This window comes from Gallus gallus, chromosome 4 (assembly GCF_016699485.2).
Source record: "Gallus gallus isolate bGalGal1 chromosome 4, bGalGal1.mat.broiler.GRCg7b, whole genome shotgun sequence".
Taxonomy (NCBI): Eukaryota; Metazoa; Chordata; class Aves; order Galliformes; family Phasianidae; genus Gallus; species Gallus gallus.
This window is the reverse complement of record NC_052535.1, coordinates 34,259,226-34,277,235: the sequence shown is the minus strand read 5'-3', so window position 1 is coordinate 34,277,235 and position 18,010 is coordinate 34,259,226. Positions and strand designations below refer to the sequence as shown.

Genomic DNA, 18,010 nt, shown 5'->3' with positions numbered 1-18,010 from the left:
TTTGGCTTAATTATATTTAACTGAAACCTATTATTCTTAATTTCTTATTTAAATCACAATTTAAAATCCATTACAGTTTCAGCCATCACATAGAAGTCATTGACTGGAAAAAAAAAAAAAAGAATGGCCACATTAAAGGTACCCAATATAAAGCTGCAGTTACTCCATTCTTATTAACAGTTTCTTTTTTTTCATTCCTATTGGATTTGAAGTAAAGCCAGTTAGAAAGTTTGCACTTCCACAGTTAGTAAAACCTTCTCTATAAGTTTAAAGTCTTCTTATTTTCTTTAAATGCTAATTACTTACAATCAAACATTCGTATGGTCACTTCCAAGTGGAATATTGGTTTGAAGGACTGTATTACCAACAGTATCAGTAGCCATAATGATTAGAAGAGTGTACCTGTTAAACATGGTATTGCTTCTTGGAAGAGTTCCAGCTTTTTTCTCATGTGCAAACATTTCATACAAAGACATCTATAAAAAAACAGAAGAACAAGACAAATGAATGCTAATTTAACAGTATTTTCCAGTGATGCTGCTATAAGCAGGAAAACATACGTTTGTTACACCACAACATACTTAATACAAGCAAGGAAGGGCCAAAGAACGTAGGAGCAGTTGTACACATACAGACCTGCTTAACTGGTGACTGCTTTGATCCTTTCATGTCTGGGGAGCGCTGCACTGAGACTGCAGGTGAAGACCTACTGCTGTAATGAAACAGAATTCCTTCTTACTTGAATTGACTGAATCATTTGTACAGTGACACGGCCATTTAGAAATACTAACACTTTACTAAGCAAACTGAGTAGAACTTTGTGTAAGGCCATTCTGGGCAAATAACTATTTTATTTTATGTTATTAAATATTTTTTTTTTTAAGCAGAGAACTCTGAGGACCCCAGAGTTTGATAAAAAATATTCTAATGTGAAAGAGGAACAAAAAATTTGGGCATACAGAAAAGAACAGGGATTTTTTGATGAGAAATCAAAGTTTTGTGACTAAACTGCCTTTATAAGAAGAATCTATTTTTAAGATTCTTCATTTAGAGAAAACAAATATCGACTTCCCAGTCTGCACTAAGAGTACAACTTTTGCCACTTCCTATTTAGAAACAAACAAGGCATTTTTTCTTCTACAAGATGCGAAGACAGCAGCTAAAAAATGTCACCACAGAAAAAGAGGGAAAGCAAAAGAAAACTGGCACTTTGATTTTGCAGTGCTGAAAAATAAATAATTACAATTGAGACATCTGAGTAGGTGTCCAGCACTGAAGAACTCTGTTCCAACACCATTTGCTGCTATAGCAAAGCCTCCAGTTTCACTTCAAAAAGAGTTGGCCTGAGCCCATGTTTGCGAAGACCAACAAAAGACTGCTTATGAAGTACAAGTGGAAGACGAAAAGCACAACTTCACATGCCATTTCCTTGAAGTCATTTACTCTGATGGCAAATCAGCTGACCACCATTGAAAAAAAGCCTCACCACTTCGGCAGACTTACTTACCAAGACCTGAAAAACTTAACATTTCACAAAAGTAACTACGCAGGCAGACAAACCATCACACATTTGTGTTGAATCAATTCTTTTTGCAACAGGCGTGTAGCACGCAGACTGACAATGGGAAGCAGAAAAGCTAAATTTTATTGAATGTAGGTCAAGTGCAAAACTGGGAAAACAAACTGTTAGCTGCTCTAGTTAAAGATCAATTCAATTGCATAACTCACCAGCAGTAAAAGAAAAAAAAAAGGTAAATCTTCCTCTAATATTTCCTGCCTTCAGCAGATCTCCTAACTCTTTTTTTTTATTAAAATAGTACCTAAGGGAAAGCCTTGGCTGCTAAATCCAGTGCAGCAATCTCTCGTCCAATCTGCCACTTCCAGAACTAGTCCGCAGAGACTGATAACCTAGATGATAAAAATAGAGTGCTTAAGAGGAAACATACACTATAATTACCTTCTAGGAGTTCTCTGTAGGTTTAAGTCTTCATTGGACTGTAACAGAAGACTTGGATTTGAGGCAGATCCGGCTTTCAAAAGCCAATTTCTACCCTGCAAGGAACAGACAACACGGCTTAGCTATGGATTACTCAGAAGCCTTTGATGGGTAGACTCACACCGAGAAGTACCTTCTGGGTAAGCCCACACGTTGTTGCAAACTTGCTACGCCCAGAGACTTCTCTGAGGAATCCTTCCATTATCAGCTGCTGGCTGAGTGATTTCCACCAGTTCTCTGTCCAGTCTTTTCCACTACCGTACAGAGGGTGTTTCCTGTATCTGTCTGGCAGACGCTGAGAATTCTGAAATTGAGAGAATCGGTCAGGTTTCTCCAGCCCTTTTGGAAGGAAGTTTCCAATATACCCTGCAAGACGTGTCATGAGATGTGAGGAACGTGTCCCCAAGAACATAAACCTCCTAGAAGAGCTTCTCTGCAAAGTCACAAGCCAAAAAATAATTTCATTCAAGTTTACACAATATCCACAACAACAACCACTCTTAAATCAACTCAGTGATGAGCATAAACCATGCTTATCACCTTGTTCAATGTCACTTGAGTGACTTCACCTTTGCTAATGTAATCCATTTTTGTGCTGTGGAAACATAATGACTTCAAAAGACAAACTACACTGATATGACAGAACTGTAGAACTGTCTCTGCACATAAAAGAAGTTACAGGACAGGACAAGGGTGCAGAGACAGCTACCAGCTGACTGCAGATGCTTGCTCTACTGCTCCTCCTCTACTTCAGCTGCCTGTTACAACGTCTGGGCATTCACTTCAACGTTTCTTTTTCTTTGAAATGGTTGCTGGTTTCACCACCTCTTATCAGTGGTTGAGACTGGGAAAAAAAAACCCACAATTAGGTCCTCTCTGATGGGTTCTCACTCCCCAGACTCAAGGCCCAAAGGGACGGCAGTGAGCTTAAAGCCCCTTCCAAACAACGGGAAACTTCTAGAACCTGAAAAGTTGAGAACACTTCTGAAAACACGGAAGTAAAGAGAGACTCAAGTGATAGCAGGTAAAAGCATCTTAGAGGGAAAGAAGCTTCAGTTTACCACTGGTATAAGAAAGCAACAGGAAGATGTGCCTCAGACTGTCACTTGCCCATGTGCTGACTATTCCCTACTACAGAGAGACCCATATGGTCAAATAAGCAATTTTTTTTTTTTTAATTACAAAAACATATGCACATACATATGCAGAACATATGCTCTAGTATATACGTAGGTTGCTCCAAAAGTAATGCCACCTATTTATTTCCATAGAAAATACAACAAAGAGCACTATAACACTTTGATAGAGCAAATTCTCAGCTATAAAATGCTCTTTCTCAACATGGTCACCACCGTTATCTACACATTTTTGCCAGCAATGAAAAAGAACCTGCATGCTGCAGTGGTCAGCACAGGGAGGCCTGCTGAGCTCCATCACATCCTCAGGGTTCAAAGAAGAGACAGACAAGGAAATGCTGCTCAGCTCATGCAGCAAGAGGAGCAGCAGGAAGAGGGCCTTGGTTCAGCTTTCAGCACCCAAGGAATGGCAGCCACAGCTTGCTGCACAATGGGACTGGGGCACTGAGTCCTGACTCTGAATTAAAGATTCAGGAGGCAGCAAAAGCCAAAGTTTTTACAACCTCACGTCTAGACAGCCCTCATTCAACTCTTATCACCAATTATTTGGAAGCATAGCAGCATTCTTTCAGTTTGCAGTTACACTATTTATTCCAGTACCTGCACATTTTCAGAATATGGTTTTAACTCTGAGAGCAAGTTCAACAATGGGTATCTCGATAAAAGGAATAAGATGCAAAACAGTAAACTTCTTGGCCATATTCAGGATAAGTAATGTCATGTTGTGTTGGCTTCTGACAGTCAGTCCTATGCCAAACCTACAATTTTAACTGTTTAGAAATTATTAGTTAGAGTTACTACTCAAAGCCATTTGCAACCAAGTCTAAGTCTATTATTAACGATAAAATCATGGCTGACATAGCTATAAATTCACATGTTGGCTTATTAAAGGAGCTCATTTCTAAACGTCACGTTCTTCTTGGTTTAGCAGGGTTAGTGTAATATTTCTGTCAGTGCAGCTCTAATTCCAGGTTTCCCAGAGGACCTTGTATGGCCTGACTCAACTTTCAAATATTAAGTGAAACCTGGTCCCTCCCATGGTCTACCTGAAGTCTGCTGGAGACCACCTGGACTAACCCGTTGTAAAAAGATACCATTAACTTCTTTAAAAGCATCAGTTTCCCATAAGCTACATAAATTTTTGAAGCAATATACCAGCCATCTTCAGATAGCTATAGCATGTATAACTTGTGGTGATACTGGTGGACTATCTCACACATTTGCTCTAGAGAAGGACAAATTGAAGCAACAAAGCAAAGAAGAACACCATTTTTAAAGGGTATGTTAGCCCAGAGAAAAGTATTCTTGTAAGCAGTAAGAATTTATTCCATATTAGCAGTGCAAGCTTGGCATGACTGACAATTCTCCCAATAATGTCTAGCAAATAAATTATTCAAACTACTTTAAGATCTGTAATGATGTATTTTTACTCTAAGCACACCTGTGTGACAATTAGCAGACTTCTTACTAAATGCAAAGAAAGCATGACATCATTCACCAATGTTATCAAGGACTGCAAGTGATTTTTCCCAGACTGTAAGTATTTGAAGTGATTTTGTTCTTACTCCTGTGTTTTCTGTCTGGTGCATTTCTCTTCAGTATTTCAAATGCATTGCATGTGAAGATATGCATAAATCATTTATATTCATCTTAATATGCTGCTTCCTGTCTCACCACTCAAGTTAGTCAGCAGTACAAAGCCAGAACGCAAGTCAGCTGCTTTATTCAAGTCAATGGACTACCAAGCAGAGATCTGTTTGTTCTCAGTTCTGGAAAGGCTATTCCTTTCAGGACAACGAAAATGATAAGTTTTCACTGAGAAGTCACTTAATTGCCTCTGCAAAGACATCAGACTTGCCATAACGAATGTAAGAGCTCAAGATTTTCAGAAAGCTTCAGAACCTCTGCCAGTACTTGGGTTAATATACAACTGTTGGTAACAAAGTAACCCACAAAACACAGAACAGCCCTGCATAGCACAGGTAACACATTACACATTTCTAAGCTGAGATTTTGGGCCTTGTAACAGGCTGAATATTGCACCTTACAGAAAAGCAGAGCTATGAGAAGAAGAGTTCAGTGGCAGAAGCTGTTCCTTTGTTGTACCTACACAAAGGTAAGTACAGCATGCTTAGGAGATTCATTCTATTGACGTTGCATTTAAAGGCAACAATCTAGTTTGTTGCATGGGAAGTGCTGCTGCTGAAGAGCTTCAGGGAATCTATCCTAACACTCCACAGTTAGATAGCTCTCTAAGAAAAAGGTACTAAAATACATGTGCATATCCATGTATTGTCTATCAATAAAGAGGGGAGGACACCATAATGATCCCTCTTCTCTCATAGGGCAAACAATAATTTTTAATATCACTTACAGAACCTCGGAGAAACAAAATGGGAACTCTAGTTCCAAACTTCTCTTCCAGGGCGCTTACTGCAGAAAGCAGCTGATATGCTTGCTTTCCAAAGTCCTGTAAACCACCTTCTGAATCACTGGAGGTTGCCAAACAAGAGGTTCTGAAAGGCACAAAGAAAACCAAACTTAAGCATAAACAAACTCAGCCTCCTCTTCTTTCAAATATTGTCTACTAAGTGGTAACCAAATAAAATACACATCCTGAGTTACATTTAAAGGCATCATTAATTGCTCATATAGGTCTAAAGAACTGGAACTGAAAGTGTGAGACCAGGCAAGATCAATGTCACGTGTGATTAAGACAGCTGCACAACCAAACACTAAACAGTTCTTTGTGATACTTGCTATGACAGAACAATGTCATCTCACCACTCCTCTGGATTTAGTATTTGAATACGTGGACTGTCTTTGGTATAAAAACTTTCTTTTGTTTGTTTTAGCTGCACCCAATAGCCAGGAGGTTATTTCTTTCTTCCCAGTAAACACAGGCAAAGTGAAAACAACCAAAGGAAAGAGCTACCCCATCTCCTACGCCATGGCATTGCATGTGCTAATGAGTGGAAAAACCTATCAAAAGTCACACTTCTAAAAAACAGAAGGACAGCATTCTGCATTTCAAACAATTTGAGTTCTGCAATACAAATTCACTGTCTGGCCCTCTACCGGGGCACACCACTGTAACTACAAACAAATTGAAGGTATGATCTCTCAAACAAGTTCTCTTCTTGGTTAGTTTGGGTAGGATCCAGACAGTTTCCTATATGCTCAAGGAATAAGGAAATGTAACCATGCTGGTACATTTTTTGCTGAGAGCAACACACACACTGTAATAATAACTCGTCTCTGATCACAGAGTGTTATGCTACCAGCAAGAACAATGGATCATTTACTACAGCTTCAGGAAAGTGTGTCCACACAAGAGACAGAGGAAAGTGTTTCTACTCAGATCTGTGGGGCTACTGATCCCCTGGCTTCCCTTCAGCCCTTCTGAAATTATTACACATGCTGGAACATATGTAAGCACACACTATAACAAGAAAGCAGCTCCTGTTACACTGAGGCAATTCAACCTGAGACACATGGTTCTGCGCCCCACTTTCAAGAGGTTTCTTTTGGGATTAATTACCCAGCAGGACTTATGAAGTGATTGTATTTGCACAGTCTGAGAAAGTTGCTCTAAACCATTTTGGGAACTGTGGCCATGCTTTGTTTACAGGTTTTCCCACAGCAGAACTTATTGCTTATAACCTGCCTCGTGGCTTCTTCAATTATTGAGCAGAAAGTTAGGGACAGCTGTTCAAACAAAGATAAGCTTCAGGCTCAACATCTGCAAAACCAAATGCATAAAAAGTCAATTACTGCAGATAATTTGCCTCGTAAGTCAGCCTGAGAGAACACATCCTCTTGTATCAGCCTTTAAGGGGAGAACACTTACCTGCACCTGCAATTATCACAGCACTCTTCTGTGCCCATAATGCCAGAGGAGACCTTTCGGAGTTGTTTATCTTCAAAATGAGACAGGATGATTCTACCCAAGGGAAAGCAGGGAATTAAATAAAAGAACAAAAACTTTCTCATTAAATTCATCGCAGAAAACAGAATTGAAATCAGCATAATTAATTCACTGCGGAGACAGTTTTGGCCCTGATTCCACCAAAGAAAAGGAAAGGTTTTTTCAAAAAGTAAACAAGGAACACTTGAAACGTACATATAAATATGCTGAAGGCTGCATTTCTTAATATTGAAGAAGCTTTATGTTTACAAGCTACATTTGTGACAGTCACAACAACTCTTATTAACGCTAATTAAAATTACATGCAATAACATGCGGTATGAAGTACTCACTTTCTTCTGCAGCTGTTTGAGGAAAGGTACTTCTCCATTTTTTCTAACATCTTCAGTTTGTACAATCTGAACTTTTCATTGTGTATCTCATTTAGAAGACGCCTGCCAGTCAAAAGAACAAAAATGAACCTTAAATACTGACCACTATTCTCCTGCGCCTCATCAACAGCGAAATAGGCCTCATGTCTACTGTAATACTCTGTAATAGTCACAAGAAGCATTCAAGTGAAAAAAAAAAAAGCATGGGAGTACTTTTATGGGTTTATGGAGTACTCACTTTGGCCGTGCTCTGAGATACTGCATGAGCCAATCCTGAGCTACCATCTGCACAATGCTCAAACATGAGCAAGAAAGAGCATGTGAGAGAGAGGGAGGTACAGAGAGAGGAGGTGAAAAGAAGGCAATTCTACAGGACCAGCACTCCTTAAGCATGCTGATGGGTCTTATAAAGAGATCTGATGATTTACAGGACAAGGAACCAGGTCTCATCATTGTCTGCCTTGCAAAACATTTTCAGGAAGCATAAGTAGAACAAAGACACACTCATTAATGTTACTGCATTGTCTACTATCTTCTAGAATAAGTGCAATGTACATAGTACCCAGCACTGAGTATGCATAAAAGTTCTTGGAACTATGCTGACACAGACATTGTGATTTCCAGTCAAACTATCCCTCCTCCTTTCTCTATACACATAGAATCGCTAAGGTTGGAAAAGACCCACAGGATCATCCAGTCCAACCATTTGTTCATGTTGCTATCTGTGTCAAAGCAGCCATCTTCAGCCATTTACCTGTTTAAAACCAGGTCTGCTGCAGTCCACAAGACGTGACAAGAAGCAGGAAGCCCATCACGACCAGCTCTTCCAATTTCTTGGTAATAGGATTCCATTTCCTTAGGGGCACCATAATGAATAACCATCCGGATATCTGCTTTATTGATGCCCATTCCAAATGCCACTGTAGCCACAACACACTACAAAACAGAAGCCACACACTATGTTTTGAAATGATCAACAAGAATATGCATTTGGGTTTCTATTAATGCTCATGCTGATGGTGACAATTTTTTTTGCCACGGACTCAAAATTCAGCTTAAGGTACAACAGCTTCAAACTCACATTTGAATTCTACATCACTTGTTAATAAGGAGCCTGAATTTGGTCACAACATGAGCATAGGATTATAGTCGTGAGAGTGATGCTATGGCCTGGCATATGTTAAGAGTGCTTTCAAGTAGTCATTCTCAAACAAAGGATGACAAACCTGCCATGAAAAAGAACAGAATAAACCTCAAGATAACTGTGCCTGCTCAGCTGCAATAGGAAGAAAGTAGCTCCACAGAAGTTGGGAGGACATTGCTCTAGCTACTGGTTTCCTCATGTGCTATGCATGTTAAGAGACTTACTAAGGGAATGTGAAACATAAACCAGGAACCATATTACTGTCAGTCAAAATTTCTTTCCCAGAACAGGAGATGTACAGAGTAAATTGAAAACACGTGCTGATATTTCCAAATTCTTTCCTCTACTGGAAGCTTTACAGTTATAAATAAGAATACTCAAACTTTGTTTCCCAAGTACCTGGATTTCATCCCGCATGAACTGGTGATGGGTATCTCTCCTTTTTTGAATTCCCATGCCAGCATGGTATGCACCACAAGTCACACCAAGTTTATTCAGCTCAAACATAACTTGTTCAGTGGCCTTTCTTGAAGGGCAGTAGATGATAGTGGGGCCTTCAAACTCATACGTAGAACTGCTAAAAGTAATAACAGCACAAAGATGTAGAACAGAAGATGCCATCATTTGGCCAAAACTCTTCTTTGCCCTAATTGAAAAGGAAATGTAGCTTTTTGCAGCAGTTTACCATCTTGGAGATTCTCAGATATAAACAGATCTGCATTCTGTAGCTCCCTTATTTTATACATTGTTCTGCAGTGATAATATCACAGTTGGCATGAAATGCCATCACCTCACATGTTAGAGGTACCACAGATTAAAAACAGTTTAGCACCTTCCCATGAAGCTGCTGTATCAAACAGAAGCAAATTTGTGCTCCCAGCTTATGCACAGCACAGCTTTCAGCAGTTGAGACTGATCTTCAGACTTCACAGTCTAAAGTGAAGAGTTTGCCAATGAGCTCTTTGGTAAGCGAGAAAGAGAAGGTGTTTTTCTCCTTCTACAAAAATTGGGTACTTACGTACAAATTGTTTGTTCTTTGGAAAAACAGACTTGAAAATTACTTGGTGATCTTTAGTACCTTTTACAAGAAGCAGATGATTTTGGTCTGTGCTGGAGTAACAGCATAAGGCCTCCCATTTTCTGAAGGTCATCAGGAAATGTGCTTTTACAGCTGTCACTTTTAAAAGGTCAACATTTATGTAACAACATACAAATGAGTGAAAGGCATTTATACTGCTGTAGAGGCAAACATTGTAGCTTGTGAAAAGGAGAGGAAAGGGGCAAGAAACCCCCTCTCATGGGTACACTGGTGGGTGTGCTATCAAAAGCACTGCAATTGCTCTGCTCAATTAGCCTTCTCAAAGAAATCTGATTTCAGATTCATAGCCAACTCACTTATTACATATAGTAATGTTTAGGAGAGAATCCACCAGCCAATTCATCACTGTCATTCAAACTGCTGTAAGCTTCTCTGAGCATTATATGAACCTGAAGATCCTTCAGTTAACAGCACGCAAACTGTGAGAAGAAGATGGAGGGCAGGGGTGCAGATATGATGAATGACTACCATGGCATCAGGTGCAGGCTGGGGTGAGAGCCCAAGCTCCACCTCGCCAGACCAGTTTAAGACTGCTACCAGTTTTTGGTACATACTACTGATAACCTGTGAAGTATTCAAGTATATCTTCAGGAACCACAAAAAAGGCCTAAATCCTTACCTTCCTTTCCTAGTAAGGAACTGCTTCAAATCCCTAAGGGTATTTCCACTCTGTCGCCCAACTTCTAAGTACAGATTAGGTCTGTCAAAGCTAGTACATGTGACCTGAGGATTCTTTAGGTTCAGACAATTCACTATGTCTTCTCTAATTGAGGGGCTTGCAGTTGCTGTTAATGCTACAATGGGAACCTGAAATTAAAACAACAAAAAAAAAACAGCAGAAAAAGTCAGACACCTCTCAATGATTTGAGTCAAAACTGATCAGTATGTCATCAGGCACTTCTATCTGTTTATGTTCACTAGATCAGCTCAACTATTTGAAAAACAGTTAATATTTAGCCTTCTTCTAGAGCTTCAGTCTACACTGTTAAGGAGCACAAACAGGGACAGAACACCTGAAACACATGGTTTTCTTCTTAATCATGTCTTTAGTTGTATCTTCAGTGAGGCTGTCTGATGCAGCTGGCTAAGTTTAGGGAACATAGTACAAAACTTTCAAGAATAAGATCTGAAGTTCAGGACTAAATTTCAGAGCTTGTGCAGTAAATGCTGCAGGAAAGATTGGAAGTTATAACTGATCTTCCTTGCAAGCTGTTTGGCCAGTTTCACAAACAAAATCCTTCAATATTAGACCAGGAACTTAGGAACAACATTTTTCAGCGCACAGAATTCCAACAGAATTACTCTTTTTCAGAAGTTCCTGATGCCCAGATTCTGGATGTCCTCCATTTAAACCTTTGGGAGAATAAAAAGACAAAAAACAAAGAGCCCACAAAGCTCATTCATTGACAGGGACTGCAAGAGCTCCTAAAACAGCATGGTAAGGTAAGTACACCCAAAAGACATCAAAAGATGAAACTTCATGCTATCGTGTGAAACGAAATAGTATCCTTCTCTTAAATTGGAAATCAAGCACATCTTAAAACCTCACCGATGGTAGAGCCTTCTTCAATGAGTTTAACTTTCTAAAGGAAATTCTGAAGTCATGGCCCCACTCAGAAATGCAGTGAGCTTCATCAACAGCTATGAGAGCAATACCTGGTGGAGACAAAACCACAGCATGGACACAGCACTTAGAAGGCAAACCAACATGGGTAGTTACAAAATACAAACACACCATATTCTGTTCAATCCGAAGGTTTCTTTAGAAAGTGCCAGCAATCTGCTTTAAGTTCTGTTTCCAGGATGTCTTCTGCTGTAAGGACTCACCAAGCCCATTTTTATATTGACCTCATTTGTGAAAATGCCTAGGAGCTCTGACAGATTTCCGCTACTACCACCTCTGATTCCTCCTCCAAGCTTCAGATCTCCAAGTACATCTCTACAAAAGGCCAAAGTCTTAACTGTCATTAATGGTTAGGATCTTTTTCTCCTCTTTCTGGACTTCCTTACTAATTGTAAAAAATGTTGTTTACAGATGCCACTAGTTAAGAAAACGAGTTACCAAGATGCAATAGAGTGTTTCAAAACACAAGTTTACGGTCACACTTTGAGAAAATCTGATGGATTAAAATACTTTAAAAACTAAAATATTTAGTCATACACTTCTGACTTCCTGCAGTTTAAACAGTGTTTTAACCTCTCTGTTCTCAGGAACTTAGCAAACATTCCCATACCAAGACATGATAGAGACTCCACTTGCATACAATCATCTTTTTTTGATCAACAGTGGGGTCTTCTGATATTATGTATTGGCAGCCACTACCCTCACTCCAAGCTCAAGGTGAGAAACAAGTTTAACATCGTCAGAGCATTAAAACAAGTTAATTATGAAATGAAGCTGTCTACCACCTCATCATCAACCTTATTCCCAACTTACCAGTAGTTCGGTCAATATCCTGAAGTAGCTCTAAATTCCCTGAACAGAACTCTGGTGTCATATATATGACTCTGTATAGACCCCTACAACATCAAGAGAATACAGTGTCAAAGAAAGAGAATTTAAACAAACAAAATGAAACCATCACTGTTATAAGATGCAAATGAGAACAAGGATAGACATCTGGATGAGCAGTAAAAGGAAGGCAATGAAGGCAGAGTAAGGCATTTTTGATCAGCAGGAAAGCGAGTCAGTAGAAAGTGTGACATGAGAATAAACACAGATTTACTATAGCCCTTAGAACTGGAAGGGGCAGTTGTAATGACTGACAAATACAGGTTTAAGACCTGTGATTCCTATGTAAATCACAGCATAAAGCTGAGTCAGCAAGCTTCATCTCCTCAAATGCAGAGGGCACAAGAGAGTGGCTGCATGCCTCCCAAATGCTCATAGTGGGTAAATGCAAATTCTCTTGTTGACTGCCTGATTCTAGCTCTGAGCCAGGACCAAGACTTCGTTGTGACAGATCAGATGACACATTCCATCCCTCAAATACATCAGGAACTGCAGCCCCAAGATGTTTAGACAGAACTTACGCTTTAATGTTGTCTTTGACATCTTTTGACTGAGCTGAACCAAGCAAGCAAGATGAAATCCCTGACATTCTGCAGTGAAAAAAGAACAGTTATGTATTGATTTACTTGTAAATGCTTTCCATCTCAGGGTTTTTTTTTTGTGGGTTTTTTTTTTTTTTCAGCCTACTGCCAGCATCTGGTAAATTCAAGCTGTGGGGTCTGAGACTACTTTCTTCCAAGGATCTCCACGGAAAAAGCCTTTTTAAAAAGCCTTTTTAAAGCCTTTTTAAAAGCCACGTGCTCACCCACTCCCCTCTTATTGTCTCCCACAGACACATACTTCATTAGTGCAATAAGGAATCAGATTAAGAACATTTCTCTTCCACCCGAGTCAAATACCCCACTACTGTGCTGCATCAGATGTATTAAGAAGTGAAGATAACAGATATTAGGAGACCTATTTCACTGTCCATCTTAAACATCTGTGCTATAACCTTGATGTGAATGGCCTTCATCTTCTGTCTGCTCAGATATTAGTGATTAGTCTTAAAAGAAACCCTATGAAGTTTTGACATAGTTCTCACAGGCTCAAATGATACACCAGGTTTGCCCAGCCATTTGTTCCACATACATAGAGCCTCTGAATACAGAAAGAATTGAGAAGGATGCACCTTCAGGAACCACCCACCAGCACAGATCCTTTGCAAATTCAGCCCGCAATTTCCATAGCTGGGAAACCCAGTGATCCAGCAGGGAAATCCAGGCAATTTACAGTTTGCACATGTTTCTGGAGAAATGTGTATTTCGTAGCTGACACGCAAACAGCTCACTGTACAAAGCTGCAGCCTTAAACACTATGAAATGCCACAAGTTGAATCCGTGGGTTTCCACAAGAAACACAACATCAGCCTGTTACTACTGTGTTACTTACGTCAGCTGCAGAACTTGGTCCTCCATCAAGGAAATAAGAGGACAGATGACTATTCCTGTACCTCCAGTGTAAACAGGAGGAAACTGGTAGCACAAACTCTTCCCATATCCTTAAAAAAAAAAAGAAAAAAACAACAAAGGTAGAAATGAAACAACACATAGTTGTTATATTTTATGGCACAGTTGTCTTATGCTTCTGTACTAACTATTTACTGAGTCCTAAAAAGGAAGCTGACACGTGCCCCATTAGCAGACAAAAATGCAGGATAAATACTGTTGGCATCCACTCAATGCCACTTCCTCCAAGGTCAGTGGGAAAAAAAACTGGACAGAAATACAAGCAGCAAGCACAGGTGGCCAAGATTTGCAGCCTCCAACAGAAAAGGTGAGTCCTGAGCACTCTGCTCCTAAGAGCCATGTGGACAGTCTTCAAGTTTCAAAGCCTTAACCTCCCCCAAAAGAGAAAGATTTCTTGCCACCTTTTAAGACATAAAAATAACTTACCAGTTGCCATGACAACAAGATTGTCTCTTTTGTCTTCTAAAACAGAATGTATCACTTTCCACTGAACCCTTTGAATTAAAGGAAGAAGAATACGTTTTATTTTTGCCATCACATGTATAATGTGGCAAATTGTGCTGATGAAATCCTTTTGGCTGCCTGACAGTCTTCTCTTTGCATACTGCAACCACTCACGCCATATTTACTTGACTGCAGTTAGTCCTACCAGTGTTACAGTGGGGATCTCTAACAGAACTAAAGTAGGCAACACTTGAGGTAGTCATTCAAAGAAGACTGCAAAATAACATCTCCCCTATGTCAGGAAGTGATCCACAAATACTCAAGAAACTACAGTTATCTTTCATAAAAGGATTCTAAACAGGACTTCAGTGTTGCCAAACAATTTTGATTTTTAATGGTCTCACGGGTATACATAATGTGCAGTGAATTAAAACAGAAATTCTCCCCTTTGTAATGTCTAACAGTTTACCAAACAGCTGTGTCCTTTTTTTTGTTTGTTTGTTTTGTGCTTCTTTATCTTTCAAGCCCCAAGCATTGCTCTTTCAGTACATTCCGTGCAACATGTGGTCTAACACAAGTCATTCAGGATGATCTCACTCCACACCCATTGATATCAGAAACTCTTAACAGCAATGCTGGAATCTACGAGCACACATTACACTGAAATTATGCCCCATTAGATGTTCTAGAGATAAATAGGAGCCTGTCTTCAATTAGAGCCACACGTCAAAGACGATGGAAGTTTATCATCATACAAAGAACACACTTGTGTTCTTTGCAAGTTAATAGTGTTTTCTCTTTGAAATATCTGAGCTAGACCAGGGAAGAAATATTCACTCACAGAAGGCTTGCCACCAGAAAAAGCAAGAAATGTATCCTCTACTATGAACATACAGTATTGTAGTAAATGGACTTTATTTTGCTATTTCACTGTAGCAAAGGCTGCCTTCGCTGGGGATTCTGCACAGCTCCAAGTTTGTTAGTGGTTCTTAAAGTAGAAAACAAAAAAAACAAAAAACCAAGCTGAAAAAAGGGAAAGAAAGTGTATTGAAGATGTACTTACGGTTTAAAAGAAGAATGCCCAAAATATGTCTTCAGACATGCGATGTGGATTTCACTAGGCACTGACAGCAATGGATCTTTAGGGGGAGACAGAAAAGGCCTTATATGCAACTGAATTTTAAACAGATGAAGCTTTGTCTTGACATTCCGCTTGTGGTTAGTGATGCTTAGGCCTAAGCTTTGGACAACCCCAGTAGAAAGAGATATATCAAGTTCTGAACACATTTATAGGCTAAAATAAAGGATCAACAGAGGAACAAACACACACCTCAGAGACTCTTTGTGAAGAAGAACGGATATGGCATTGTTAATGAGATAACAAAGCAATGGACTCTGCATAACTACATTATCTGGAACATGCTCAGAAGAAGTAATAGGGATGTTCTACCATTCATCCCTTTTAAGACTTTATGGAAGTTATTTATTTAACACCTGACACTGCAATTCGCTAACAAAGTCATGGTCTGAAAATGTCATAGGGGAGGATCCTGATCTTGCTGTGAACGACAAAGAAAACCACTCAAAATTCCATTTAAATTTATAGCTATTACTCAGCAGTGGAATGGAATAATTTTTGTCTGCTGAGCAAACACATGCTCCCTGTAATAGTTTGCTGAGCAATTGTTTAAAGAGATGAAGAGAGTCTACTGATCATGGCAAGAGTCAACTGTGTTTCACCAAGGACACCTTTAAGTTTTCATCTTGACATATCCTCAATCACTCCTTTCAAAATCCAGATCAGCTTTTACTCTCTGCTTTAAGAAACTAAGCACAAAATATCAGTGTTTACACAACCAATTCTATAGAGAACACCCTTTTTTTTCCCCCCCCTCTCCATTCTGCACTATAATTTAAAACATACCCCAACATTCCTCCTCATCCTCTTCAATGACTTCATCTTCATCCCCATCTGGTGCGACGTTCAATTCTGTGTCCGGAGTTTTCCTGGCTTTGCTGGACTCCCTTTCAGTTGGAACTTCTTTAGAATTGTCCACATCTTCTAAAGACTGAATTCAGAAGAAGTTAATTCAAGATATGAAAGGGTAGACACTACGCATACCTGAGGTAACAAGACATAGGGACACACGACTACAGCATGGAAGATGGACATGAAGCACTGCATCATAAGAAAAAAAGAAAACACAAAACATCTAAAAAAATCTGAAGTGCCTTAATGATGTAACACCTTTTTTCCCCAGGATGCCTGCAAAACATACAGCATCGAAGCAACCTATTTGACCTATTGTTCAGATTAACAGCACCTGCAGTAATCTGAATGCATGACACACAGCAAACCAACTGACGCACAACCATCAACAAAAGTGCAGGAAACGGGTAGGTCAAAAGTCTAAGCTGCTACAGTGAAGATGTGACAAAACGTGGGATACTGAGGTCCTACAATGGTAAATGCAGTTCTTCATCTACCCACATATTCTTCTATCCACCTTTTGTAAGCAACACCTATTTGTTTAATTCCCTCCACTCAACGATGCTATGTTGTGCTGTGACCTGACAGCATCATCACTGGGGAAAAAAAAAAAGTGGATAAGCCAAACCCCTGAGGCACTCACTTTAAGCATCTCCATTTCCAGTTCTTCATCACTTTCAATGATACAGGAGGTATTTTGGTCGTTGTCTGTTGGGCATTCCTCCTAAGAAGAAAATACATGCGTACAAAGATATTTCTATTTTTACCCACCTTTTGCTACAAATTACTTCTCTGTATGCATTTACTTCTCAGTGAAAAAAAAAAATTAAACTAAGCTCAACGTTCAGTTCTGAAACCCAGCCAAAATGATGCAAATCTACAAAGAGTTAAAACACAACAAGGCCCTATAGTAGGAGGCAAAACCAACAGTATTACCAAATGTGGGAAAGACTTGGAACGTAAAGAAATGACGGCCTCATTTAAGAGGCATCAACCCATATAAAGCAGTCACTAGAAGGACTGTCATTCAGAGATTCATTTAAGATCTACTTTTTATTCATGACCAAGGTTGAGATGTTTGAGTGCAGAATTTGTCCCCATACTGCAGAAACTTAACATCACAGTTTATTAGTAACTACAAGAGGAAAGCTAATCAGAATATCATTAATGAACTAAATGAATATATTGGCTTCTGTACTCAGTAGTCCTCCCAACTACATAACTGAAGAGCAACTCAGTGCTTGACCACCCACACAAATATTTTCCAGACTCTGAGCCCTTACTCTAGCCCACCCTAAATTGCTCTTACCAAGACTTCTTAAAATTTTGTGGGAAAGTAAGGATAAGATCAGCTCCTCTGGTGAGCATCCATGACTAATGAGGGACTCTGTCATTACCTCAGGCACAGCTTTGTTGAGAACTTCTTCTGCAGCCTGACGTTCCAATATCTGTAGTTCTTGCTCATTAAAGTCTAACGACATGAAGTCATCTCTGTCTGCTGTGTCCTTAGAGCCAGCTGCTGTAGCCCCATCTTCAACAACAGCATTACCTCCCTCTGCTTCACCTTCATCAATTTCTCCCTCCCAGAGGCCAGCTAGTGTAGCATCAGAGCAGATGTTGAAATCACCTTCAAGTTTAGCAAATTCAGGTATTTCAGCTTTTTGTGCTTCAACATTCACTGTCTTTGCTTCAAGTTTCGTTGGAGTTGCACCACAGCTCCTCTCCAGTACAGAAGGAGAACTTGAACCAGCAAAGAGTGTACTTCCTAAGGTTTTTACATTCTCTGATATGTCAGCTAGTATTTCTGCAGCCCTGAAGGGTAAAAAAGAAGTTGAACCAAAACAGTAAAGACTGTTGTTACATACATCCCAGCTACAAACAG

At 39.6% G+C, this 18,010-nt stretch overlaps 1 protein-coding gene and 1 long non-coding RNA gene across 2 annotated transcripts in view; one reads left to right on the top strand and one right to left on the bottom strand.

The window, feature by feature from the left end:
- WRN (Werner syndrome RecQ like helicase) overlaps positions 1-18,010 on the bottom strand; it is a 41,641-nt gene that overhangs the window by 10,233 nt on the left and 13,398 nt on the right. The window contains exons 9-27 of the mRNA NM_001396951.1: positions 17,526-17,940; positions 16,772-16,852; positions 16,063-16,207; positions 15,202-15,277; positions 14,121-14,188; positions 13,618-13,726; positions 12,708-12,776; positions 12,112-12,194; positions 11,224-11,330; positions 10,294-10,481; positions 8,975-9,152; positions 8,186-8,367; positions 7,393-7,494; positions 6,983-7,075; positions 5,507-5,648; positions 2,130-2,300; positions 1,958-2,052; positions 637-712; positions 403-476 (exon numbers count right to left, since the gene is read on the bottom strand). Of these exons, the coding sequence (NP_001383880.1) occupies positions 403-476; positions 637-712; positions 1,958-2,052; positions 2,130-2,300; positions 5,507-5,648; positions 6,983-7,075; positions 7,393-7,494; positions 8,186-8,367; positions 8,975-9,152; positions 10,294-10,481; positions 11,224-11,330; positions 12,112-12,194; positions 12,708-12,776; positions 13,618-13,726; positions 14,121-14,188; positions 15,202-15,277; positions 16,063-16,207; positions 16,772-16,852; positions 17,526-17,940 (2,454 nt within the window). The remainder of the gene's footprint in view (positions 1-402; positions 477-636; positions 713-1,957; positions 2,053-2,129; positions 2,301-5,506; positions 5,649-6,982; positions 7,076-7,392; positions 7,495-8,185; positions 8,368-8,974; positions 9,153-10,293; positions 10,482-11,223; positions 11,331-12,111; positions 12,195-12,707; positions 12,777-13,617; positions 13,727-14,120; positions 14,189-15,201; positions 15,278-16,062; positions 16,208-16,771; positions 16,853-17,525; positions 17,941-18,010) is intronic.
- Positions 4,986-17,616, top strand: LOC121110748. The gene is made up of 4 exons (XR_005859672.1): positions 4,986-5,248; positions 10,987-11,117; positions 11,886-12,015; positions 12,869-17,616. It is a non-coding gene; the product is annotated as an uncharacterized LOC121110748 (long non-coding RNA).